At 35.1% G+C, this 27763-nt stretch overlaps 2 protein-coding genes across 2 annotated transcripts in view; one reads left to right on the forward strand and one right to left on the reverse strand.

Moving 5' to 3' along the window:
- LOC111034388 (heparan sulfate glucosamine 3-O-sulfotransferase 5-like) overlaps positions 1 to 17916 on the forward strand; it is a 45594-nt gene extending 27678 nt beyond the window's left edge. Inside the window, exon 4 of the mRNA XM_022315602.1 lies at positions 13003 to 17916. Coding sequence (XP_022171294.1) covers positions 13003 to 13548 — 546 coding nt within the window. The 3' untranslated portion in view covers positions 13549 to 17916. The remainder of the gene's footprint in view (positions 1 to 13002) is intronic.
- A 2593-nt stretch (positions 17917 to 20509) lies between these two features.
- LOC111034370 (BMP-binding endothelial regulator protein) overlaps positions 20510 to 27763 on the reverse strand; it is a 78687-nt gene continuing 71433 nt past the window's right edge. Inside the window, exons 7-13 of the mRNA XM_022315559.1 lie at positions 26096 to 26361; positions 25053 to 25212; positions 24692 to 24879; positions 24347 to 24548; positions 23874 to 24150; positions 23270 to 23535; positions 20510 to 20539 (exon numbers count right to left, since the gene is read on the reverse strand). Coding sequence (XP_022171251.1) covers positions 23394 to 23535; positions 23874 to 24150; positions 24347 to 24548; positions 24692 to 24879; positions 25053 to 25212; positions 26096 to 26361 — 1235 coding nt within the window. The 3' untranslated portion in view covers positions 20510 to 20539; positions 23270 to 23393. The remainder of the gene's footprint in view (positions 20540 to 23269; positions 23536 to 23873; positions 24151 to 24346; positions 24549 to 24691; positions 24880 to 25052; positions 25213 to 26095; positions 26362 to 27763) is intronic.

Consider the following 27763-nt stretch of genomic DNA (forward strand, 5'->3'; position numbering starts at 1 on the left):
CATTTACTTCAAAGAAATATTATGTATGCATAAAATATATTGTACGTTATGTACATAAATAATTGAAGTGGCGTAGGTTTATTTTAGTTATGTGCTGACCTAAATTTTCGATACAAATATTGTAAAAATATAAAATATTATATTTAACGGTTGTACGCCGGTGTATTTTTATTCTTTGATTATTGAAAAACTGTTTGTATTGCGCTGAACATAATATAACTGCCACATAGTTGTTTGTTCGTCAGTAATTGCTTCGGCAGTACATACATAATATTATCATACTGAAATTGGAACGATGCAGGAATGACTTGAATGGCTCGCACACGATGGCAAGAATTATACGCGAAATCGTGAACAATTTTCGACGCGTAAATTATACAGTCGAGACCCGTTTAGTCTTACGGCGTCTAACTGTATTGCATGGAAAAATGTCGAATAACAACAACTATTTCCAGGGATTCAAAACAAAAGTAGTTTTCCGTCGTCGTACAAACCCCGTTATACGTTTTCAATAATACTTTTCCGTCGGATTTAAAAATACCCACTGCCACGGAATCAGCAACTAGCCCTATTATATAATCTCACGAGAGCCGCACAAGTGCACGATCGTCTTATCACCCAACTATCATCCGAAACTATTCAAGAGAATCCCGAAGGAAGACTAAATTTACAATGGTATCGTGACCCAGCTGCTTATTTAATAAAAAGAAAATTTGGATTATTATTAGTAGTTATTACATAACTATAATATTTCATGACGAAGTGACTCCATTGGGATGTCTCTTCGTTCAATTATTTTAATGTTATTATTTACTTATTACTTTTTTTTTTTTAATTAAGCTTATTGTTCAACTCTGTAATTTATATTCTAGTCAAAAATAACGTTCTTTATTACATTCGATAGGTATACTATTTTGTTTGAAAAACGTAACAAAAATATTATGAAAGTAATATGTATGGTATATATTACTATAACATGATGCATACATAATCATTTATTGTCGAGCGGGTATAATATAGTAAGTATTCAAATAACTTTTGTTTTGAATACATTGCGAGTTCTCTCAAAATATTAAGATATTTATTGGTGGCTTCTCTAATATTATGCATAATGAGTAATGATTGGTCCTATGAAAATAATAATAAGGATAGAGAAAAATAATATCTATTTTATCTGTTTTATCTCACCTTAATTTTACTGTACCAGTTAAATGTTTTTTATTATTATTATTTTTCAATAGAAAGACGATCACAATGTACTTGTGCAATAAAAATAATAAATCTTATACTCTGACAAAATACTTTTTAATCTCCTGCGGTACACGGCTGCCCCTAAATTGCCTATTCAGAACGCCGGGTTACCAACATTTATAGCACACAATAATTATAATTACTATACAAAAGTACATTATTTATGATTACTCGTCGTATGGACGTGATTCCGATATTATTATATTAAAAACTGATTTAAAATATACTATCAAAAATGGAGTTGACAGTTGTAAGCTGGGGTTTACATTCACGTTTAAAATTAAAAATATGAAATTTTTTTTTTATTCCGAACAACCTTCGACAGCAGAGTTGTGATTTAGATAATACAGAGAAGTAGTCATGAACACAATAATATTTTTACAAGAATGAAAATAACAATTCACACGTCGTTCATCATATATTTTTTATTCAATCGGAGTTACAAACAGACACAGTGGCGCGGTTTTAATAATTTTTTTCTAATTATTTCAGTCCCACAGTTTATTTTACGAAGTTTCATTTGAAGAAAAAATAAACGTAAAACCATTTATCATGACGTTAAACTATAATCGCTTGGTATTATTCGTCTTACAAAATTATGTTGTACACAATTTGTGAGGCGATATAATTATGTGTGCCAATTCAAATGGAGTTTCGGCTCTCGTGTAAAAGGCTTAATAGTTATCTGTGTACCTTGCTAAATGATTGATGCGTTTATGGATGATGTATAAATTGCTATTTACTTAGGAATTCAGAGATCACTTTAAGCTATTCATATAATGACATGATATACACAATATATCGTAAGCACAACTGCTGGCTAGACTTAATATCTACTATTTATAATATTATTAATCCGCAGATTGTTTTGTTTTTTATTTCAAGGCAGAATAACTTTAAAAAATTATAAATCGAACACACGTCATATATATATACAATTATTATATATATTGTACAATATCGTTCAAATATAATATATTAATTTAATACAATTTAATTCATTATAATTTATAAGATATTGTCTTTAGAGCAATTCCGATTTGTTATTTTATCACTGTCCGATTTACAACAATTTATGTAATATTTGATTTTTGGTAATTTGTTTTCCCCAGATCTTGTACTTCTCCTTATCATTGTTATTAACATACTTGCAATATTATATTTTATATAATACATAAATTTAATATTTTTCAACACGTCATAATAATTATAATACTAGTACATAATATTTTGCCTTGAAAACTTTTGATCAATAATTAAAATATTTGTTGATATCGTTCAAGGTTGATGCTTGCGCAAGTGGATAATTTATGAGGAAACAACAATGTGTATATTTTACATAGTACACGTTCATTATTTTCTTCTAAAATTCGAAGCAAACTTGTGATGAAGATAAAGTAACTTATTTATTTATATAAACTACTAATTTGACTTTATCTCGAAACCAACAAATTTAAATTTCATGTTTTTATAATATTATACTTAAATTCGGATACGTATACGATATTATACAATTAATTGGCTTAAGTTTTTGCGAACATTCCTTTAGTTTTCTAATAATTTTTACACTCTCAAAAGTTGTTTTCTATTAATTCTACGTCCAATAACAATATAAATAAAATATAATGATGTTTAGATCGTAATAATATGTATATTTTTTTTTTTGATTATACTATCTCTGGCGTTGATCGGGACAGTGTTGTTGATAAGTTTAAAACCATACTTAAAGGAAATTGAATCGAGATAAGAGTATTGAGAAATTATAATTTTACTGTAGTTCTGTTTAAGTGTCGAGCAGAATATTGGCCATTTCCATGTAAATCAAGGAGACGCACGGAAGAAAGTTTCTTCTCATTCGCATAAAAACAATATTAAAACCGTTTGAACTTTTAAAAAGAACCGTGTTCTTGATAAACACTAGAAGTTATTGTTATTATTTCTTTGTATTCCGCAGTCTTACGAACGCGCATAAACAGAGAGGGTACACAATATTTCGTAAAACATCGCGAGAGATGTATTACAAGAGCAGCTACATTATATAGGGCAGTCGAACCGTTAAGACATTTTAGTGCGTATACCTACCCGTGTTCCCGTGTACGCGTACAATGTGCGATAAAATATTCGTAATTACGAAATGAACGGACTTCTTTGAAGTTTTCCGACAGACGGTCATGTATATATATACGCTCCGAAATATGCACGATACACTCGCCTGATTAACATAAACGCGCGCAGCGGACGTCCGCTTCATACCGTTCGGTTCGATCGCGTAATGTCTATCGTTATTCGTCTTCGACCCAATTAACTCATCGTCTCGACAAGTCGGTGGGACGCGGTCACTATTTACTGCGCTGCAGACATGTCGTCGACGACGAATTCCCATACGATCCGCGTTCGAATTATCTCGTCCCGGGGAGGCGACGACGTCGTCGTCCGGCGATTGGCTCTGTGACGTGGACATTTTGTTTTGTTTTTTTTGTCTTTTGAAAATGTATTGAGCGCACGCTCTACAACTCTTGGTCGCGTACTCGAAGTGTTCGATGGACTCCGCGGGTTTCGGTATTACGAGGTCTATTCGTCGTCGACGGACACCCCGCAAAAAACAACAGCAGTTGCTGTTTTCGAAAAAAAAAAAAAAAATTGGCACTCCGCCAGTAGCGAACAGCACGCGCGGGTGTAGGCGTGCGTACGCGGCGCCCATTACATATACACATGAGTGTGTGTGTGTGTGGGGGGGGGGGAGAGAAATCCGTTAAGATACCTAACCGCTTAGGGTAGCGAATCTCGCCGGTAATCTCTCGGGATTTTCTTCGGAGGTTGTATATTATTAAATGGCATAATAATATAATATGCGCGACCCGAGAGCGGGACGTGTGTGTGTTTTTTTTTTCGCGTTGCGCGCGGGAAAAAGATAATTCTCACGCGCGAATTCCGTTCGCTGACAAGTAACACTCAACTGGTCGTTTTATGTTTGAATTAATAACGAAATGGTCGGTGGTTTTAACGATGCCGACTGTTCTCCGCAAATGAAGACTAAACGCAGTCGAGACCACGCGTGAACTATTGATTTTTCGAGGCTTTTTTCGAAGATAAAAATGTACAAACAATGGAGCGGTGTCGATTATATTATATTATTATGCCTCACATTCCGTGGGAAAATCTATAAGAGACAAAATACGTTAGGTATAAAACGTTTTTTTTTTTTTTTTTGTTCATCATAGTTACGTTTGAATTTCAACCAATATAATATGATTTATTCGTCTGGTGTTTCTCTAGCATTTATTTTTTTTCACGTCACCGCAAAACGCGAATCGTCTGAGCGTTTTATTGGGGTTATGTAGGCAGAAAAAAAATATTGCAGTGGAAGTGATCGACAGCTGTCGATATCCGCGTATCGATCGGAGCAGCCTGTATACAACAACAACGATATTAATAATAATAATAGTACAAATAATATTGTAGGAATGTAAATATTCAGTCCCCTTGACTGAGATTGCGGTGGCGGCGGCGGCGGTGGTGGTGGTGACGAAAATAACAACCAAATCCATTACAAAGTATATACTGTCTGCAGACAGCGATGACATCCGAGTCTTGACCTGCAATGCCGCCACGGGTTATAGTTACGGAAGCGTCGTAGTTTCGACTTGTTTTCAGAGTACAGAAATTATGCATATACAGCCAAACCTCCCCAAAGTGACACCTCTAAGTAGAGGAAGTTTTTTTCGGGAACAAACTGCAAACTTTCTCCAATCCGAACTCTCAGGAAACATCCGAAGGTCGGACACAATTTCGGATTTCATATACCTGGAGTGCCTGGTATTTAGAGGACTCACTGTATGTATATTTATAAATGATTTAATATCAAGTACGGGTGATTCATCTACAATCTATATCAGGGGTTCTCAAACTCGTATATACACTGTACCCCTTTGTTACCAATACAATTTTTTGGGTACTCCTTCTAGGTTACTAAGATGTATAAAACATCTTTTTTTATTTAAATTTAAAAGTTTGTTGGCCAAAATCATACCCCCCCCCCCTGAAAAATGTTGAGTACCTCCAAAGGGTGCGAGTACCACGGTTTGAGAACCACTGATCTATACAATAACGATTGAACGACGGGGACAGTATTGTTTTAAACCAGCCATACTCAACCTGCGGCCCTCCAACAATTCATATCTGGCCCGAACAGAGTACATGTTCAAATTTTATACAATATACATAATATATAAAAGTATTTTTAGTTTTTTTATTTTTATTTCCGTTCCATTCATTTCGACTCGCGGCCCGCGTAATATTATAAAATATTTTATGCGGCCTAAATAAAAAAAAAAGGTTGAGTATGGCTGTCTTAAACCATTATTCGCAAACCTCAGACTTTAGTGAGATCGTGAGAACTTCTTACGCGACAGAGAGTGCAGTTATACAACCCTACACCGAGGCTGGCCGTATTGTATTTGTCAGTTTATTTGTATCGTTTTAGGGGGAGAGAAGAGAGTTTAAATTTTCAACACTAACAATAATTGGTAAATAATACACAGAGTAATATTAAAATATTTTTGACAAGTGACATTCGCTTGAGCACGTGTTTCTCTCTTTACATTTTACCGAACACGATTATTATATTTATATTTATTATAATTCTTTAGGCTCAGAATATGGGGCTACCGGTCTAAGTAGATGTCGACAGGGCGTAAAAGTCCAACTACCCATAACTCATAAGTGTGACCCGTTAAATCCACAATCAGCTAAATTCTAGTGTTAAATCGAAGCGCAATAATAAGCAATAATAGTAATTAGTAATCAATATTATAACACTATACCTGCCTCATACGCCTTTGGAAGATCGGAAAGGAACGCATAGACATAATATTACACTGTAATATAATAAAAGCTACGGTGTAAGAATTTCTACATTTGAATGTTTCTTGAGCGACCAAGTGTCTTACTTATCTTTGAGGTATCAAACAAGAATGTACACGTCTTATCTCATACCACATGCGTCCGGAATGATTTATTGAAACGTATCTGCAAAAAATATGTTGAACGAATTAATTACGCTAAAAATAATACCTACATGTTGTTTAATTATGAAAAATGTATGCTTTTTTACGAGAATTTTTACACGGAACGAGCATAGGCGCGCATTCGAAATTTAATAACATTTCAAGCTGCAGTGCGGGTAGGTATGTTGGTATAATAATATGATGTACTATAATATAATGTAATAAATTATCGCACCCGTGGCTAACAGACCACCGTCGTAACTATAACCGAGGTAATTCTATTGTACCTACTCGTGTTCTATATATGATGTACGATGGTGGGGTTATTTTTACCTCCAAAGGCACCGAGCGAACGAGAATTAAATCGCTCGTAGGGACGTCGTCGTCGCATGCAGCCCGAAGACGAGACGAAGGATCCCGAATTTTAGTCGGCCAGAGAAAACGTCGACAATACGGATGTGCGTGAAGTTGCCCCCATGACCGATTTTTTTTTGAAAGCTATGTTATCGTTTTGAAAATATTTGCAAATTATTTGCAAAATGATAACATAACTTTCAAAAAAATTGGTCATGGTGGGGGGTGCCGACTTCACGCACATACAAAACCGAATACATACTCGTATTATGCAAAGTCTATCACAATGGTTCCCAACCTTTTTCATTCTACGCCCACCTTGTAAATTTACTAAAATCTCACCCCCCCCCCCTTAAATAGAGTTAAAGTGAATTTTTTTTTTGGCGGAGCGGTACAAGTAAACATACAAAATAACTATATTATATTATACAATATACAACTATTTATTTTTATTATTTTCATAATCTTAAAAATGTATTAGAAATCAACTTACGAAGTAATAAAATTAAGTATGAGAAAAAAATATTAAGTATAAAAACAAAAATAATAACATAGAGTATAAATATTATCTCGGACTATCGACTTTCTCGTTATACTTGATATATAATTGTTATCGATGTCCGTTAATCTGAAAACTAATGTAGTATGATATCAATCGTACACACTGTAAAATAACATAACTGTTTTCGTAATTCCATCACCACTATATATCCCCCCGAGCAGCCTCTAAATCCCCCCACCCTCAGGTTGAGAACCGCTGGTCTATCAGCATAGTGATGTGGTTACCATGTATGGTGTGCTACCTACATGGCCGCGTGTGCATCAGCCAAAAACATATTATTTTATTCGATTTCCGTTCACATTAATATAATATGATGACGTGTTTTTTTTTTTGTAAACGATTTTCTTCTTTCTTCCTACGCAGATTACAGGGGACGTGTCGTCGGATTTTCCGAAAAGCGTTTATATTTTAAAAACAGTCATTACGCACGAGCATTAATAATATAACAGCCGTTTGAAAACGTTTGCACACATATAAGGTACCCCCCCCCCCACGCGATGTTTACGCATCATGAACAGTACACCACCCTAGCGGTTAGGTATCAATAACAATTGAAATACGTTTCGCTGCAATAAAACAATACAGAAATAATGATAATAATAATAGCAATGATATGATAGTAAACTGCATGGCGCTCGGCAATTACCCACACAGGAGATGTCCCCCGACGACTTGAGAGTGGAAACTTTTTCGATTTAATGAAATATTATAAAACGCTATGTAGGTAGGTACCGTCGTCGTTGTTTTTAGGCAACCTCGGGTCTTGTACCGCATAACGTATACCGTAACCCATATCGTGTTATACATAATATGTAACATGTGACCTAGGTATTATTTATATTTCGTCGTTTTTTTTCCCACGCTCGATTCACACAACATAAATTTATTATAAGCCGTGACGTACACGTTATACACAATATATGTTCGTTTGATGTTATACGTTTTACATATATATGTATATATATATATATGAGTCGTCGACTCGGAATTTCGCAGCAGGGCCGAATTCCAGTATACAAGGTCGCAACAATTTTTCTTTACTTGTACGTTTTCCTACTGTAGGAGAGAATGTTTTCTAGAAAAACGATCAAATAAACATCGTTGCAAATTTCATACGAGTATAGGTAAATAAAAATGCTTCGCTCATATTTTAGTAAAATCGTATTTGAAAGAGCACCACACATCACGGAATCGGAAAATGTCGGAGACGATCGCTTAATGGACAGTTGTCAGGTATACTCACTGCTGGGAACAATGATGATGATATTTATAAATATAATATATCGCGAAGCGCAACATATGATCCGAAAAGATCTTTTTAGAGTATACGCCATTTTTTAATATCTGTTTGATGAATTCACGCCGTCGATTTTGGCTCGAGACTGCTTTACAGAAAACCCTTTGCGATCCGACGCTTTATTGCTTTGATGCAAGATCCAAGAGTCGTTTTCCCACATTTCGGGCTGCATTTGTCTTATTTGTTCTTTGAAAGCTGTTAAGACTTAAAGTGAAATAACGTTTGTCTAAAGTTTGTGCATATAGGGCATAAACCCACTCAGTCATGGTTAAAGTTTTAATATCGAACGTTACCATCGACACGGCCTGTAAATAACGTGCGTTCCCGCACTCGCCATTTCAATTTTTCAACTTACCTCGACCCCAAAATATACCAATAATTTGTAACAAAAAATTCCAACGGAATAGCAAGCTATATACCGTTTAAAATTATTTTTCAATAAACAGATTGTTTTAAGGCTTAGAAAATACATTTTTTCAAATGTATGTATGCACAGCAGCACACACGCTGACCGTCTCCTCGCGGTCACGATTCCTGCTTAATCACGATATCGTTTGCGCCGGTCAAAAACAAGTGGTCGTTACAATATGATAGCATCTCTATGCATACACGCATCTGTCAACTTTAAAACGTTCGGTAGCCGCTGATTATCAAGTTTTACCGGACATTTTAAGTTCATACTCAACGCAGTATTCCAGCATTTTCCTACGGAGCAAATAGTCAAGACAAATCCAAATAATAATATAATGTTTACTCCATTTCGAAAATACACAATACAGGTACATTTTGAATAGGTTTACGTTGTCTTAAGAACACAGTTGTTATTTTTAAGGTGAGTTTCTACAACCGTCGTTCTCAAATACTGTTCTCGTATTTCCACTTATATTCGCGGCCAATCTGATATAGTAAACACCGTTATTAAATAGTCACGCCTCGCGTACTGGATTTACCAAACTATATTAATAATGTTTTGATAGACCTCGTTTTCGAGTGTATTCCGTGTCTCTTTTCAATTAATGACGGCCGCCCCCGAGACCGAACTGTTCAACGCGATTTAATATAACTATAATAGTTGTTATAATAATAATAATAATAATAGTAATAATAATAATGTATGCGAACTGTCGACGTTTATTACATGGCACGCGAGGGTCGGAAAATATTCACGACTTGCCACTGCGGCGATAATTAGTTTGGAGGCACTCGTCGTTTGATTCGCTCTCAGAGATAGCAGTCGAAACCAAACAATAATATTATTAATATGACGCATTGGCAAGTTTTGAGTCGATTTTAATTCGCCTCGATCGACGGCGGTGAAATACTTCACCACGTGCACCCCGGGTCATCACGACGAAGGTATAAAAAAATTAAATATTACGATTCGTATTGGCCCCCCGTGCGTTTCGTGGTGGTCCATTTGTCCACACTGTTATCGTGACAACAAAACGTTTCCCATTCAACAATATACGCAAGCCTGGGCTTAAACGAGTTAAAAAGTTAAAGTTAAGTTGAAAGTCAAGTTCATCTTAACTTTTTAACTTGACTGTTTAAAATTTAATTTTCATCAACTTAATTTTTTACTTAACTGGTCTTCATCGATAAAAACTTAATAAATAACGAGTTACATTTAATCAAATGCAGTTTCTTTAATTTATGAATAATTAAACAATGAATACAACAAAATTATTATTCATTTTATATATTGCATAAACATTTACTTTTTATTATTTTAAGCCATATAACCAGCTGCTTGTGTATTAAAAAAAAAAAATAATAATTTCCTTAACTTAAGTTATTTATAAGTTACACATAACTTTTAACTTAACTGAGTTTAAAAAAAAATTAAAATAACTATTCGATTAAGACTTTTTAAAATGTTTTCCGTCAACTTAACTAAACTCAGTAAAAAATCATCATTAACTCGCCCAGGCTTGCCAAATAGTGTGTTAAACCCAAGTTGATTGTCGAGCATCGTTCGCACAAGTCTCTGATATAATATCATAATTTAATGTATACTGTCATAACAATATTATAATAGTTGTATCAATAACGACGGTTTTATTCGCATACGACCGTTCAATAATTAAACGCACGCTCATCATCATCATCATAATCATACAGGATGTCCCTCGAGGATTCGTACTAATTTAAAGTGGCGGCTGTTAATAGAGTAGTAGTGTTTGCACATCGAAATCGTAAATCTTCGTGAGACGTGTGCTGCAGCGTGTGTTGTGCGCAGGCACACAACACGATGTTATTATTATTTCGACTAAGACAATGGTATAATATGAGCGCAAACAAAAGTTGATTCCCTCAAAACTGCGTAGTAATGCATTACATATTATAATATTATTAATATCGTTACGATTATATTATGATTCCTGCGCTAATGATAATAGTAACGGTAATAATGTTTTGTTGATTAAACGAACACTCGCTGAAGCGTTGTTGTACCTATCTCGGTGGAATTATTTTCACTGTTCGGATTTTTGCTACGTTGTAGTGTAATAGTATTACACCTATCGAGAGAAAAAAAATCACAAAACGCATTTCACGCCAACGTTGAAACACGATATCTTTGATATTGGCGTTGTAGCGCCGCATGCGTTTAGTGGATCCTTTCAGGAACGTAATGTATTCTATAGGATATAGGTACGCGAATGCGTATGTTTCCGGCCGATGTTACCAAGAAACTACTCTTGAGCACATCAAGTGGTAATCTCTGGTATACCCTCACTGCTATTATTATTATGCTTTGAAAGTCTCAGCACTCTGTAAAGCCCTTGTTGTTATAACTGCTGCACAGCGTATGCCTACCAAACTGAACAGCGGAATATCCAATGTTTTAGATTTGAATTTTTCGAGTACTTCGCTGTTCTATGATAGTGCAATAAACAAAACAAAAAAACAAAAACAAAATTCCAATAAATTGTACTAAAAAATAATAATCTCGATGGCCACCGTCTAGCTGCCTGTCTCGAATTATAGTAGGTACATTTTTAAAACGTTCATAACCTGCTTTAAAATCGAAACATCAAAAACCCCTACTCTGGGCCCTAGAAATTTTTCTTACGTCATAATTAATTGACTAGATAATTTTGCTCCAATATAAAAAAAAATAACCGAATTTAACGGGTTATTATGAACGTAAAATGTGCCATCCGGTGCGTTACGGAGACAACACATCCGAGTGTGACTTCAGCATATTTAATAAGTTTCAAAATATAAATTTGAATTGAAAACATTTTTAATTAATCATTTTAATGGACATAAATAGTATCTAGTCTTTTTAAATACAATTTAATTTCAGTACTGTTGTTTAAGCGGAGGTAAGAAAATATTTTCTACTGTCTCAATACGTTAATATTGTTGAATTGTGCGTATATTTTCGTCACGTCAGTTTTGTCGTACCTATTAATAGCACTAACTTGACAATATTTTAACAAATCATTTCCTTATCATCAAGTAATAAAATATATTATGAAAATGTATAGTTATAAAACAAACTATTTGAAATATATTTAATTTTAACTCGTAGTATTTTAAAATATTTTATCAAGTTTCATAAAATACTTATTGATTTATGAAAAAGCTTGTCATTTGAATATTTTGTTTTACACATTTAAATATTTAGCACAGTAAGCTGTGCAGCAGTGTAGGTAGGTACTCTATTGCACCATGCAGTCTTGCAATTCACAAACCGTGAAAAACTTAATATGGTGAGTGCTCGTTTGATAAAACATACAAAGACATGACTATTTCACGAATCAGGTCGTTTTACATAATAATAATAAACATAACATATAACAACAACAAGTGGTAAAATGTATTTACCTTTACGGAGTGGTCCATTTAATTGTCTATTCTAAATCTCTTAGTCAGTTTTCGTGGTTTCAAAATAATATGTTTGTACAGTTTGAAGTATTTATTATAAATTTATAACAATACATTTCTTGCAGCATAGTCTTATAATTTGCTATTTACCTATTATGTTAACCAAGTATTAATTTATAGTTAACATTTTTTTTTCCATAATAACCAATATAATTTACATTTTATTTTAGGAAGTAGAGTTTGCATGATTTATATAAAAATATAGTAATTTGAAAAATATTAATCGAATATCGAACCAGTAGCTTTTTTTTATAATTATAATCATTTAAAGTTAAAAGGTGTGGAAATTAACTGTATCAAGTATTATGCTTTTCGGTTTAGAGAAATGAAAGCAGAAACATTTTGGGTAATAATTTTAATATTAAGAAATTAAAAAATCGTAAGAAATATTTATTTAAATAATTAAAACCAATCGGTCTAATATTGCAGTTTCGAAATCCGTGAAAACTTAACAAAAATTATTAGGTATTGACAAAGTATATTAGTTAAGGCGTGTTGCCACTTAAACGGATCACACGACCATGAGCATAGTATAGCACCTAAAAATATAATATAATTTCATATAATATAGGATTATTTTATGTACACTAATATTACATAATACGAACGTTATTATACTCTGGACGTCTCGTTTACAGGTACCAGAACGCATCAAGGCGATGAACTCGAGCATCAAGCTACTCCTCATCCTCAGGGACCCCGTGATCAGGGCCATATCGGATTATACGCAGTTGCACAGCAACCCGTTGGCGAACCGCAGCAGTAGGTCGTTCGAGCAGCTGGTGGTGAAGCCGGACGGCACGGTAAACACCAACTACCGGCCGGTGTCCGTGTCCACTTACCACAACCACGTTTACCGGTGGCTAGACGTGTTCCCCAGGGACCAGCTGTTCGTGGTCAACGGCGACCGACTCATCACCAACCCCGTGTCCGAGCTGAACCGCATCGAGACGTTCCTGGGCCTCGAGCACAGGATCGGCGCCGACAACTTCTATTTCAACCGGACCAAGGGGTTCTACTGCCTGCGGTACGGGCCCGTGGACAAGTGCCTGAAGGAGACCAAGGGCCGGAAGCACCCGGACGTCCGGCCTTCGGTCGTGGCCAAGCTCCGGGAACACTTCGGCCAGCACAACCAGAAGCTGTACGACGTTCTGGGCCAAGACTTCGGGTGGCCGGAGAAGTAGCGAACGGCTCTGTTGTCGAGCCAGTGGGGGGGACGAGTGCGGGTGTCGCGGCGACATCGTTTCAAAAAAAAAATAAATGTTTTTCGTTCTTTTGGAGTTTTGTATACAGGGATACTATATATATATTATATACATATATAACATTATAAATATTACTATAACGTCACAATATAATAATTATGTACTGATCGCGACCATAGCGCTTCGCTTTCTGGACGAGACTTGAAGTGTGTCGCTCGATTTGTTCTTCTCATAATACCACATGAAACGAAACGTTTGAACACTGCCATGCTCATACTGTGCATGCATATATATATATATATTATACCGAAGGCGAGGAACGGCGAACGAGGAAGAGGAAGGGGGTGATGGTGTGTGTGTGTGTGGGGGTGGATCCCCATCGTTTTCCTTCAAAACTGCTGCACCGTACAATGTTTACGAGACGAGTCTCTATAATTGGACAGAGAAAATTTCGATAACACGTACTGATAATTTTACTTATTTTTTTTTTTTTTTATATTGTTATAAGCGACGAATTTTTTGAAGACACGAACCATTTGGTTTTGGAACATAACTTCTTAACGTGTAGCATAATTTGAAGTATGTACCTTCTGTACACGCGACTACGCAGAGTTTTAAACAAAACTAACAGGTTGAGAGCCATGTGGGTTTTCACGGCGTTTTCCAATGTTGCCATGATATGAGACCCAAATTTGGTTCTCGGTGAATTTTTTTACACCACCGTGAGAACCAAGTTTGAGCCTCGCCTATATTAAACTGTTATTGAACTATACCCAATGTTGGTTCTCGTTTATCGGTTTTTTTGTCATTCGATTTATTATTTTCAGATTCTGCACTTTATTTTTACTATTGTTTCTAGGACACATTTAAATGTAAAAAATGTATTCCAATATTATAATATATAACCAAGACAATAGAGAACACAATTTTAAAATAATATTGTTGGCAGTCAACAAAATCTAGTTGAGATTCAAATTCTGATCTAATGGCTCCCGACCTGTCTTAATCACGTTGATTTTTTTTTAACCTTTTCTCTACATTAACCACACAATTATACTGCTATTTAAGTATGACCAAATGTTTTTTCTTCATTTTAAACGTATGCAATTTTTATTTTTTGAGCGTCATTCATTCCGCCGTGCCGTGGATAAAATGACTGCATTTTATGACAATTTTTCTTCTCCATCGAGGGATATTGTGTCGTTCGAGCACTTGAAAAAATTCAAACAACATATTATTACATGGTGCTCGATCGCCCTCGAAATCGCCCGTTTTCGGCATTGCAGTCTGAAAGATTTCCTCGTCGCCTTTCGTTTGAGTCTACAGCTGTGAGCCGTCGTTCCATTACTGCCCACACAATTAGTGGACGCGATCTCACTGAAGTCAATAACGCACATGATAATATATTTCAAATTAGTGTTTTATTTTTATTTTTTTACACTTCCGTCGCTCTCTCTCTCTCTCTCTCTCTCTTTCACTGACTCTGCAGCATTGGACAAAATCGACCGACTTATCGAATTATATTGTGTATACTAAATCAAAACACAAGTATTCTCTCGTATACACCTACGCGTAAGATTAGTTTGTTATCTTTTCACGCGTTTTTTTTAAAATAATTTTTCGTTGATAACAATAATATGTTACGCTCCTATTGTAGTGAAAATATGTCTCGACACTATCACTATTTTCATTATTGTTATTTTATTTTGCACGACCGATTTACGATTGACACCGATTACTGTTCCCGCCTATTGTCGCACTACCTACTCTACTACTCTCACGAACTCGATGATTGCAGTGGCAGGCCCTCGAAACAAATCGAACATGTCTTAATAATACAATATTGTGTGTACAGCCGATAATATAATAATTTTCGCCAAAGCGCGACTGCTGGAAACGGTCTGCGGAGAGATCAGACTTACAACGTTTATGTTATTGTTGAATATAATTATTATATATAGTGTCGTTCAAAGACCGTCGAAGTTGTTTCGTGGTCAAACATCCCCGGTTACGACATGACCACGTAGGAGTTTAATCATTATCTCCTTTGCCGAGTTGATTGATTGCAGTCGGGGCGAAAAGAAAATAATAACAATAGAAAATGATTACGTACCTCATTGCGTTCTAAATAGTACAAATGTATGAAAGAAAAAATAAATATATATATATGCATGCTCCTCACGTGCTCCTCTGGCCTTTGCCGATATTATAGTGATCGGAGTTAAATCTACTCGGTGGTAGTCCCGAGGGGGCGAAGGGGCATAACTATATTATTATCATATACTGCATTATTATTACTTACCTACTACTTTTACATAATATTTCAAATTTTCGACGAGCAATAATGACTTTCTTTTCAGATGGTTGATTAATTAATTTACTTATACATATCATTGTTATAATATATAGGAAAAGTACTGTGTAATGTTATAGTATATATTTATATATGTATTTTGTTCGTTACGGTTATTATTATTATTATTATTATTGTTCATTTTTTTTTTTTACAAAAAAAACAACGATCATATCAACTATAGACTTTTTTCGTGTATTTTATAAGTCGTTTATAATATTATATTTTAAGTAACTTGAAACATATCAATGTTTGCAACGTAGCATGATTATTATTATAACACTGTCATCGAGAGAAAACTATTATAAATCGTATTTACTATTTTGTATATTGTCGTCGTAATAAGGAGCACGGGGACGAAAGGAGTCGAAAGGATTTGTGTGTCGCTTTTTCGTCCGTTGTTTCGGCTTTACGTTACATTGACAAGTCAATCGTGTTTATTGTTATGTTATGAACTACTGTACTGACGTCTTGTATGTATTTGAAAAAAAAAAAAAAATTGTAAATGATTTGTCTATACTAGCAACGCGATTGCGTCTTAAGCTACGTCGCTGTCACACAGAAATCCTAGCGACACGTGACCTTATCTGTATAATGTCTCGTTGCCCGTGCATTGTACCACGTATACATATCATATCATAATATTAATATTATATTGTACCATATACATATCATGTACTGTACCAATACCGCGAAAGCGATTTGGACTGAAAAACAATGTCTACTAAACAAATACATATCATTTTGATTAGGTAGCGTTTACTATTATATAACTTAATAATATTGTACTTGTATTTGATGTATTTTTGTTTTTTACTATACTATTGTAAAATAGTTTATTGTTAATAAGTCGATTGTTTTATAGAAAAATTTCTTAGAATCACAGTATTGTGGTACCACAGGTGGGTCGGGGAGCGTAGTATACCAATGTCAAAACCTACCTATATCCACATTATTACGAATGCTATCATTAAATGACTACTGGACAGCTGACTAATGTAATCGTCCCGATGAATAATTCGACCACAATAATATAATCAAAGAAATTTAAAACTAAAAAAGTGACGTTTATTGAAATAAAACACTCTATTATATAGATTACAGCGTGTGACTATAATATAATACAGTATCCATGACTCAACCCATTCAACTTTTTATGATAATATGCACTTCTATACACTCCGAATCCATGCGATCATGGTAACGCCAAATCGTATGTAAAAACTAAAAACAGTAATTTATAATATTGCAGTTGTCCGGAACCCATGACCAAACGGTGAGAGTTTTCACATAATTTAGCATTTGAATCGATTCTATACAGTTAGTTTAAATAATATTATAGATAATAAACGTAGGATTTATATTAATATAATAGTATTCGACACAATAATCAAAAATACCCAAAATTACAAAATATAATCACACCAGAAGTCTCAAAAATTACTACCCGAGGGCCGCATCTGGCCCTATAGCCCTATAATCCAAAAATTAACTATTCATACTCTTGTTTATTTTTATTATTTTTCGAATGAAGGTACTACAGTTATTTTTTCAATACCAAACAAAACTACTACTATTTTAGTTTCGAGAAAAATTCACTACACTAAATTTAAATTACTCTTTACACTTCTCTAAACAACGACACGATAACCAACCGTTTAAATGTTCACTTACTTATTAAGCCGTCGTTATTAAGTCGTTGAATTTCTATATTTTCTATACGCCTAAACATTTTCAACGCGTATACTGATTATATTTTTAAGCTTTGGAGACCTATCTGATCTCTAAAGTAAATTTATTGTGTACCGAGAAAACAGTTATTAAAACGTATTTTATTTTTTAATTCCAGTTTGTAGATTTTTTACAACATTTTAAACTATCAAACAAGTCAATAGTATTTATTGTTTACTTTGAGTTACCCTCCGAAATCGTCTTGAGTTTTCGACAAGGCAAATAAAATATTTTATGAAAATATGACAAAAAAAAAAAAAAAATAGGCACTTCTAAGTTTGAACTTAAGTCTCCCCCCCCCCCCCCCGAATTCGAAATACTGCAGTCGATTGTCCAGTGTTCGTGGAAATGATAATATATTATTATGACTATAGCAAAACCCAAAAGTAATAATCCGTTCCGCAGGCTCTTCTCGTCCGGTGATACTTAAATCTTGCGACTGCCTATACACGGTCAGATTTTGTGCCGTGAGTGGGCTCGAGTACCTTCTATAGTGGCACTTTTAGGACATTTTTACTGTATACATATCGATATTATATATCATAATATTATTTTCATATCGTGAGTAAAACGAATTGTTTCAGCTGTAGCACAATTTTTTTCTTACAAATCATTTTCTATGTACCTAGTCATATTGTATGATACTATTGTTAAGTGTTGTTGTTGTATGTTTTTTTTTTATATCTCACTCTCTCTCTCTCTCTCTCTATCTATCTCTCTCTTCTTCGTACCTATATAATAATTTATATACATCATACATACATAACAAAATAATGTGATGTTTGTCTCCGGACGCCTGTCTGTCTGCATATCGTAATATTATTATTATTATTATCGCGTTATCGCGCATGCGCGTGCCCATAATAATGTTTTGATATTATAATTGTCACCGCTGTACAACGTGTAATATTAAGATTATTATCGTTATCATATTTGTTATTAACATCATACGACGCCGTACGCGGACGGCGGATGGCGGGCGCACTACTATATCCGCGATCAAACTTCCGGAAACAAAATCGATGGTTTTCGGATCTCAAAAACGTTTCCGGGAGGAGCGATCAAGTCGAGCGTCCCGCCGCCTCGCCGCGCCGGTCGACTGCAGTCATCACAACGATATTTATATTATTACATTATGTTAAGATAGTATTATTATCATACCGTTCTGGTCCCGAGCACTTTTTGGCCGGGCCGAATACGTTTTAAAAAATAGATTTTTTTGGATTTTCCTATAGCGTCACTACGATAATATACTGTTATTTTTGTTAAAAATTTGTTTAAAATATAAAAATATATAGACGCGTGCCTTGTGCGTTTGTGTTTTGCTCTCGCACGACACGCAGTTATTATAAAAACCAAAAAACGCCTGTGTATATTATATGTGCATCATATTTTATTACACTCGTCTTCAGTCGTACCTATATGTATAAACAAATCAAAAAGTGTTTTTTCCCCCAGCTGTCGTCTGGAGTGCTCTCCAAAATTATTCTATCAAGACTATTGTAGTATACGACCGACCCCAAACACCTACCCCCGTGGTAAAGTGAAATAATATAACATAGAAATAACACACCCGTGGCGCCATCTGTTCGTGTTTTTAAATACATTTTCTGTTAAGACAATAATATTTAACCACCCGGGCGGAGTCCGGTATTTGTTTCATAACAATTATTATACAACCAGTGATATTTATTACACACACTCACACAGTCGCACATATATTATATATATTGTATTGTATATAATATATATATATATACGAGAATAATATGAAAGTATACAATAATAATAATATGTATTTACATTTTTTTTAAATTTTTTTTTATTACACAAAAGAAAGTATAAAGTTTTTTTTTCTAGAAAAAATAAATAAGTGAAAAAAAAAACATAAAAGTAGGAACATAAATTTGACAAATATTATTTTACAATATTTCGCTTAACGTAGTTAAAATACTTTTTCATTATGATAATTCTATAGCATAGTAATATAATATGAACCTTTTTACCTATATAATAATATAATATAATATATTGATTTTAATAACTATTATCTATAATTACAATAATATCCTAGGTTGAATTTGTGTTTTCTTCGAAAAATAAATTACAATAATTATTAAACAATTTGATATTTTAAGCGCTCTACTAAAAAACATTTATTAACAATATTATTAACTAAAAAAATTAATAACATAATATTATATATTATACGACAACCCGAATGTATAAAAGAACGTTGTTCTCTCTGTCACTAAGTCATGCTAAATATATAAGCCGCTTACATTATGGTAGCTACTACAATATAATATAATAATAATAATAATAATAATATATATATTATCACGAATGAGGAGAAAAAATATCGTCAAAATTCGCGTTTACACGAAAACACACTACAAATAAATGATCGTAGGCCAATATCGAAATATATGAACAATAACATTACTCTGTAATCTGTTTTGTGGTATACTTAAATCGAACAATCGCGGTATGTATATCATATAATTAATTACAGTGTAAACGCCGGCGTTTAGGTTTTTTAAGACATCGGCCGACCTCGGTCGGGTGAGCAGTCGCGATCGTACACAACCGAACTGATTAAATGTAAATAAATAAAACCATTGACATTGTTATGGTAAAATAAGTGTAAATAATTATTGTTGCGTGCGACGACCATCCGGCAAACGGTAGAGTCGCCGGGTCAGAGTTTGTTGTACATGTAGCCACTTAAAAATTAAGTCAATCGTTACTATTATTACCTATATTACTATTTTTTTCATTTTATTTAATTTTATATAATAAATTTGCAATAAGAACAAAATTCGGCTGCTCAAGTAAAATACTGTTTAGTCGGTCGACGGTGAAGTGGAAACGGTCAGTCACGATCTGAAACAACATCAATAAAATATTTTAATTCGCTATTGGGCAATCGGATCGTAATACGATAGGTCACAACGCGATGATATTATTATTGTGATAACTGTTTACATTTTTATATTTCGGCACAGCCCATAAAATGTTCCTGAGGATCAGTTCATTTTTGACTGCTCTCGAATGAGATCAGAAAAAAAAAACAAAAAAATGAACAGTTAAACACGCTTTATAGCCACCTTACACGTTTTTCTTTGTTGGTAATTTTGAACTTGATTCGCACCGTTGCCGAAAACATGCAAATGTATACCGAGAATGCTAATATCAAATTATTGAAATGCCAGAGGCCCTGTTCGGGTTGAATTCATTCGATTCGATATAAGATAAACCGAAACCCGAGACTAAGCGACCATTATGATAATAATAATGACACATTAATCGACGCAGGTACACATCCTTTTATTGAGCTGTGTACGAATTCTGTACGATTTGTCGAAAGCTGTACGTCAGCGATCTATTACGCTCCGCAGCAGGCAGCTGCTGGTAACGAGTGGGTCAGCTAAAAAATATATTCTCATGATTTCGCTTGATTAAAATGATTAACCGCGGACAACCACGCGCGTCGATCGCGATGGTAATTAGCCGAAGAATTGTTTTCATTCGTTCGGCGGTATCATTAGTATTATTCTATTAGTCTATTAGTCTCCGAGATCAATGTAAACAGATAAGACGCGCAGCGAAAACAATAAAATTAGTCTGAAACCAGCCGATAGTGCAGTAATAATCACAATGATTATTATTCTATTTAAAACGAAACCGTCAAATTGATAATCAAAAAATACCTACTTTTATAAATTAATTTAAAACGTTATCGAATAATGGCATCACGCGCGTTGCATTATAATTGGTACACGCGCGTACGGTGTATTCGAATTCAGACGTAAACAGTGAAATTATTATTATATAATAACATAAGTACCTACCTGGCCAGATGATGATTTAAGATACCCAACGTCATTATGCGCCGTGCACGGGTAACCATAATACGATATTATGTTTATTCAGTGAAATTCTTTGATGTTTGATCACGTAATAACTAATATTATTATCGTTTATCAGATCTGTGTATCTCTGAAAATGCGAGGAGATTTATGTGCCCACGACCGACGATGTCTCGGAGAAAAAAAAATATCGTTTCGTCCCGGCGGACGCCGCGCATATTAAGGGACACCAAAATGTGTACAACAGTTCCCAGCCCCTGGATACACGCGATTATCGGATGATTTATTAAGGTCGTGTGTGTACGTTGCTTTCGATCGGTTGGAAAATACGATATAATTTACATAACATCTCATTCTCGGTATATCGCTCTGTTAATTATATTATTATTATTATTATTAAGATGTTTGAAAAAATGTTAATGCTCTCCCGTATATTACACAGGTGGTTCCTGCGACACGCGCACAGGGTATACTNTATTATTATTATTATTATTAAGATGTTTGAAAAAATGTTAATGCTCTCCCGTATATTACACAGGTGGTTCCTGCGACACGCGCACAGGGTATACTATTATTAGGCATGCAAGTGGCTGAACGCCGCAGCTGTTATTACATTACAATAGAGTTATTTTAATGTATGTACAAATTGTATACATTATTATTATTATTATTATTATTATTATTATTATTTGTTTTGATATCGTCGTTGAGACGCTTTGGACGCTTCGACGTCGATTTGCGTGCATATTTTCCACGATTATTGTGTTGGTGTTCTATGATGGTTTAGTCGGCTCCGGTACGGCGGCGGGTCATGAGTTATAACTTATAACTGTGCGCATAATTTAATGCAACGACTACCTGCCAGGCGGTTGTAAAATAAGGATTTTTTCGTGTTGTAAACACCGACTAATTCGTTTTGATTCTAATCTAATATATGCACGACGCGATCGGCTGGCTCGACAAGCATTTTTTTCTCTACACTTTTTATTATTAAAAAACACGGTCATTTATAATCTGGAATGACGTGGGTATAGTGTCACAGTAACGATTGCGAATATTATTATTTGTTAGGTCAATTTTTTATCAAACTTTTAAACTCAATTCGTTGCTTGTTTTTGGGCGGGTCTTAAATGGTTGAAATTGTTATTTTATTGACAACTCAAAATTGTCTTTCTTTCAATTGTTTCAACCGTAATATGCTGCATTACACATTTTAAAGTTTTATCGAGTTTGACGTCTCCAACAGTTATCATAAGCTGTGTGCACTTTTATTGAAACGAACAGTTTAACAAAATTACTCTATACGCGCGATTATAATATATTATTTATGAACAACCGCGCAGTAACAATATTATTTCCAAGATCATTTTAAATTATTTATGGTACGTCTAAATGAAAAGTATGGTGTAGCATTATTTTTTTTTTTGTCCATTATAGTTTACAGATTTTAGTACCAAACTTTTGATTTCAAATTAAAAAAAGTTGGGCAAAAAAATGGTTTTCCTATGAACTTAAAAATGTTAAATTAATTTATTGTTAACTTTTAAACGTGTGAACTTTTGGTATCGGCTGTCAGGTCCTGATTTAAGTGATTTAACTCGAATCAATTGCTTTCTTCGACAACAATAGGCTTGCCTCCCGTTTCGACTAATCCTCTACCACGATCGAACGCAATACATTTTATATCATAACGTTGATCGGCTTCCAATAAAATATATAGGTAATCACAGTTTAATATACTAACCATTTCAACCCGTCGGTCAGGTAAACGCGCGGCGACCACCGCAAAGTTGAAGGTGTAAAAAAACAATGACTAGCAACAACAAACAAGCGGAGTCTACTGCACGGGATGGATGAGAGGACGCGGGTCAGTATGTGTGGCATCCGGTCATGGTCCTCCAGTCCGGTAGCGACACACCAAGGCGGCGACAGTTGTGCGCGTACGCTGTCATCGCCTCGCAATAACACTTCCGGCCGGTGGGACACTCGCACATGTCCATCAGACAGGACCTGTAAAATGAGAGAAAATGCGTTTTCCGCGGTTTAGTTTACAGGCGACACAAGGGTGGTTACTGGAAAAATTAAGGGAGGGTCCATCGTGGATACACGACACTTATCGTTTTTAAAAACATAAAAACTTCTTGTTCAATATATATAATATATTCATTTAAGCACTTAGGAGAGGGGCCTGGACCCCTAGCCCCAACTCCGCAGTTAAGATCTTGCAGGGTGCAATACATATATTACAGCAATATACCCGATAATGATTAAGTGGATGCGGTGGGAGCATTAAGTGAAAACGTCTAACAAAATGTCTGGTACTAGTTAAACAAACGCAATGAACTAACCTGAAAAAGTTGACCGGATTGAGCTTTTTGTGGCAAGCGGCAAACATTCGTTGTCGTAGTGGCTTGCACATTCGTTCTCGAATTCGGGGCCCCTTCTTGGAACACTGTGTCGTATGCTGCACAAAAGCGGGTTTCAACGGCCGGCTGCACGCGTTCTTACCACCCACTCGCCAAGATGATCCAAACACTTGGGGCTCCACCACTACTTGGCCGTCCTTAGTGGTCATGTCGTCTCTAGGCACAGAGTTGAAATTTCCACACAGTCCGCACAAACTACCTGAGAATACCGAAAAATGCATAGTTTGTAAGTAAAAGGATTTTCTCGAAAACATTATATAAAGTTATTCAGTGGTTCTCAAACAGTGGCAAGCGTGATCACTCGAAGAGAGAGCCGTCTTTGAATTAATATAATATTTGGAAACCGATGTCATTGTCATTTTATTTATTATTCTCGTTTTGACAAATTTCCTCACCTTTGTACCTAGAAGGTACGGACACTTCCAAAAATCCTCGTCCATCCCAAACGATAGACACACCAATCCTGGTCTCAACCAATACGGTATCGTTCATGTTGGATATGGTGAGTTCGTTGCTCCTCTTGTACGGCACGGACACCCTCTGTCCGTTGATCTTGATCCGCTTGTTCTCGCCAAGGTTTACTTTCAAACCTCCAGTCTACGAGGACAAAATAAATGTGTTAAATAATTACATAGTTATATAATAACAATTATTTTCTAGCTCAACCACTTTCGATACGAGGTTTTCAATAAACACCATCGTTTTAAATTAAATACATAATAATTACAACAGTGATTTACCCTCAAAGAAACAGTTTTTGTCCACGCTGAATTTTTGGTGTTCCTCGCATCGTTCGTCACCCGAATGCTGAAGGTCCGGCCCACGCAATCCGCACTCAACAGATATTTGCAAGGTCCTTGGAAGCTAAAGAATTTTCCGTCGTATGTCCTGTAATGTGGGTCGCCAAATACCGTGCACACACCGTCCACTGAAACGAAAACGATAAACACAAACAACATTAAGACATATTATGGTATACAATATTATGTACATTATTCTGTTCTATGTATTATCGGTTGTAGACATCGGATAATTGAAACAAACTAAGTTAAATTATTTTTCCTAAGACCAAATAACCGTAAAATATCGCGACAAACTTACTCGGTACACAGCGGGGGCAACACGAACCCGGAACGGTTCGCAGCTTCATGTTGACCGGGCATGACGTCGAAATACGTGGACACAACTCTTGGGCACACTGCACTTGGCCGCGGACGCATAAACATGACTTACACTCGTCCACTTTCCAGCCGTCTCCGTTCTAAAAAAATAAATATATTTTCAATTGCTAAAACGGATCGAACGATGGATACATATCTAGTTAACAAGGCTTCAAAATCTGAGATTATTAGCTTGTAATAATTTTTATGGTCTTAACACTGTGGGGATACAATATTATGCTGAAAAGTAGTGAGAATTTAAGTAATATCTTATTTTTTACAGGAATTTCGCTAAGCTTGTGTTAGAATCGTAGATAATTTTGGAATTTTTTTTCTCCCAGTGCTTGTTGATGGTTTTCCGAGGGTTATTTTATTTTTTAATTTGATAACGGATAATGAAACACAAGGCATGGTAAGTATAAGTAATTTTACAGGATCCTAAGTTACAAATAGAAACGGAGTGTTAATTTATAGTGCACAGTAGTCAAAGTGAGGGTCCTCATTGGCGAAACGCATTAGACGGTGAAGGGGAGAATTAGATATTATGTAGTTAGTAGTGAAGAGATGTATGTAGAAGGGAGTAGTATTTCTTAGTTGACGAGAAGGCACTGTCTTTTAAGTTGATTCGGCTAGTAGGGAAAGAGGGTCGACATGGCCAAACCTAAGTTTTACTAGGAATGATGGATTAGCTGTTTGGCGGTGACCTGAAAAGCTGCTCAGATCAAGCAACCTATTAATAGACGTGTAGTCATGGGGGGGGGGGGGATTTATGTTCAAGTGAAAAGCTACAAAGCACAAGAATTTCCTTTGCACCCGTTTGATGGTTTGGAGGGTCGCAAAAAGCCAGTGGATATCCCATAATACTGAATCGTACTCAAGTACGTGTCTCACTGAAGAGCAGTATAATGTTTTTAAAGATATTATACATACTCTGCAGAGTCATGAGTTTTTTTTCATTTGCTACTTTGCATAATGAATACCCACCAAGTAAATGTTTCCGTTCTCCATGCACGTTTCGCTCTTGTCCAGGGTCCTCGGACACTGCGGGCAGCACTGGTTGTGCGACGCGAACGTCTGTTTCTCCACGGGACAGTCCAGTGGCGGGCAAGTCTCCCGCTTGCATATCACCGTCGAGTTGGCGCACGTGCACTCGGTGCACCGGTCCGGGTGCGTCCCCTGGCCCGACGGCGTGATCTTATCGCCCAACAGACAGGCTCCTCTCGGTGGGTCCATCAATTTCCTACTCTTGCCTGTATAACGAGCCAACATTACCGTTATTAAACAATATTATAATAGCCGTGCACATAAAGGTTCAAGCGTGGTCAAGTCAATAAGAAAAAAACCAGAATTTAATATGTACAGTCAAGTAGTCATGGTTTGAAATATTCACAAATTTTAATTAAGTATATAATTATTTGTGTCATTTAAGTACCTATGTGGCTATGTATCTCTCTAGCTATAATACAATTCATTGATTTTTTTTTTTTAATTAACACTTGGGTTACACACACCGATTTTACGACAATATATTTTTTTTTAATAATAATTATCGTTTCTGTTATAAATATTCGCCATATTTAATATTAGCTATAAATTGTAGCTATTAAACGATATATAATGCGTTTGTGTGGACTAAGTTTTTAAATCAATAAATATTTATTAGTTTATTTTTATTTCAAAACTTACAGGGGGCAGTGCACATGACAAACATATTATACGAGTAGTTAACCATTCGAAAGTATATATTTTATATAAAATCGTTTTGTTAATGAAATGTTATATTTACAAATAGTATGTTGATGGTGAACATATTTTATATTAACTTATGGCTCGCATTTCAAAACTGCGAGTGTCCAATATGTTTGACAATTTTAATCAATGGGCAATGATATCATATAATATGATTTACAACGAAAACTGGAATCCTTATGATAGTTTATGGCAATATAGATACTATGGATATTGTCTGCTACGTTTAATTATATTGTTCAAAATTAGACGAAAAATACAAACGCATCACTATAATATTATACACGCTTGGTTAACATTTTTCGTTCGGGAAGACTTTTGAAAGTCCAAGACGATTTAGAATAATATTGTACACATCATGAATTGAAATAATTCGGAGACTTGTATGAACATTTTCTGACGGCGGCCATTATTTTGGCGGCGTATTTTTATTGTGTGGGTCATTTGATATTATTATAAGCGATTTAATTGTGTGTGTAACGACCGTCAGATATATACGCCAGTCGTGTATAATATAATATTATTTTGTCGAATCGTTCGGACTGGTTCGATGTATTATTTCTAAAACAAAAAAAAAACACAAAACGTCCGTGTCTCCCGTCTTCGTCCATCGCCTACCCAGAAAGAGTCAAAACTGAAAACTGAAACGCGGTCGGGGTTGGCGTTTTTCCACTGTGTGTATTATTATTTTATATATACTACCACGAATAAACATATCCGTAGTTTGTCAGACGTTTCCGTCCGGTACGTCGTCGTAGCCCAGTTATTATGTTATAGCTGCAGTATTTTATAATGACAAATAATAATAATAACGATATTGCATGTACATATAGTCGACGATGACGATATGATATGGTTTCAATGTTTGATACGGCTTTTGCACACGACTCATCTGACAAAGGT

This window comes from Myzus persicae, unplaced genomic scaffold, assembly GCF_001856785.1.
Source record: "Myzus persicae strain clone G006 unplaced genomic scaffold, MPER_G0061.0, whole genome shotgun sequence".
Classification (NCBI taxonomy): Eukaryota; Metazoa; Arthropoda; class Insecta; order Hemiptera; family Aphididae; genus Myzus; species Myzus persicae.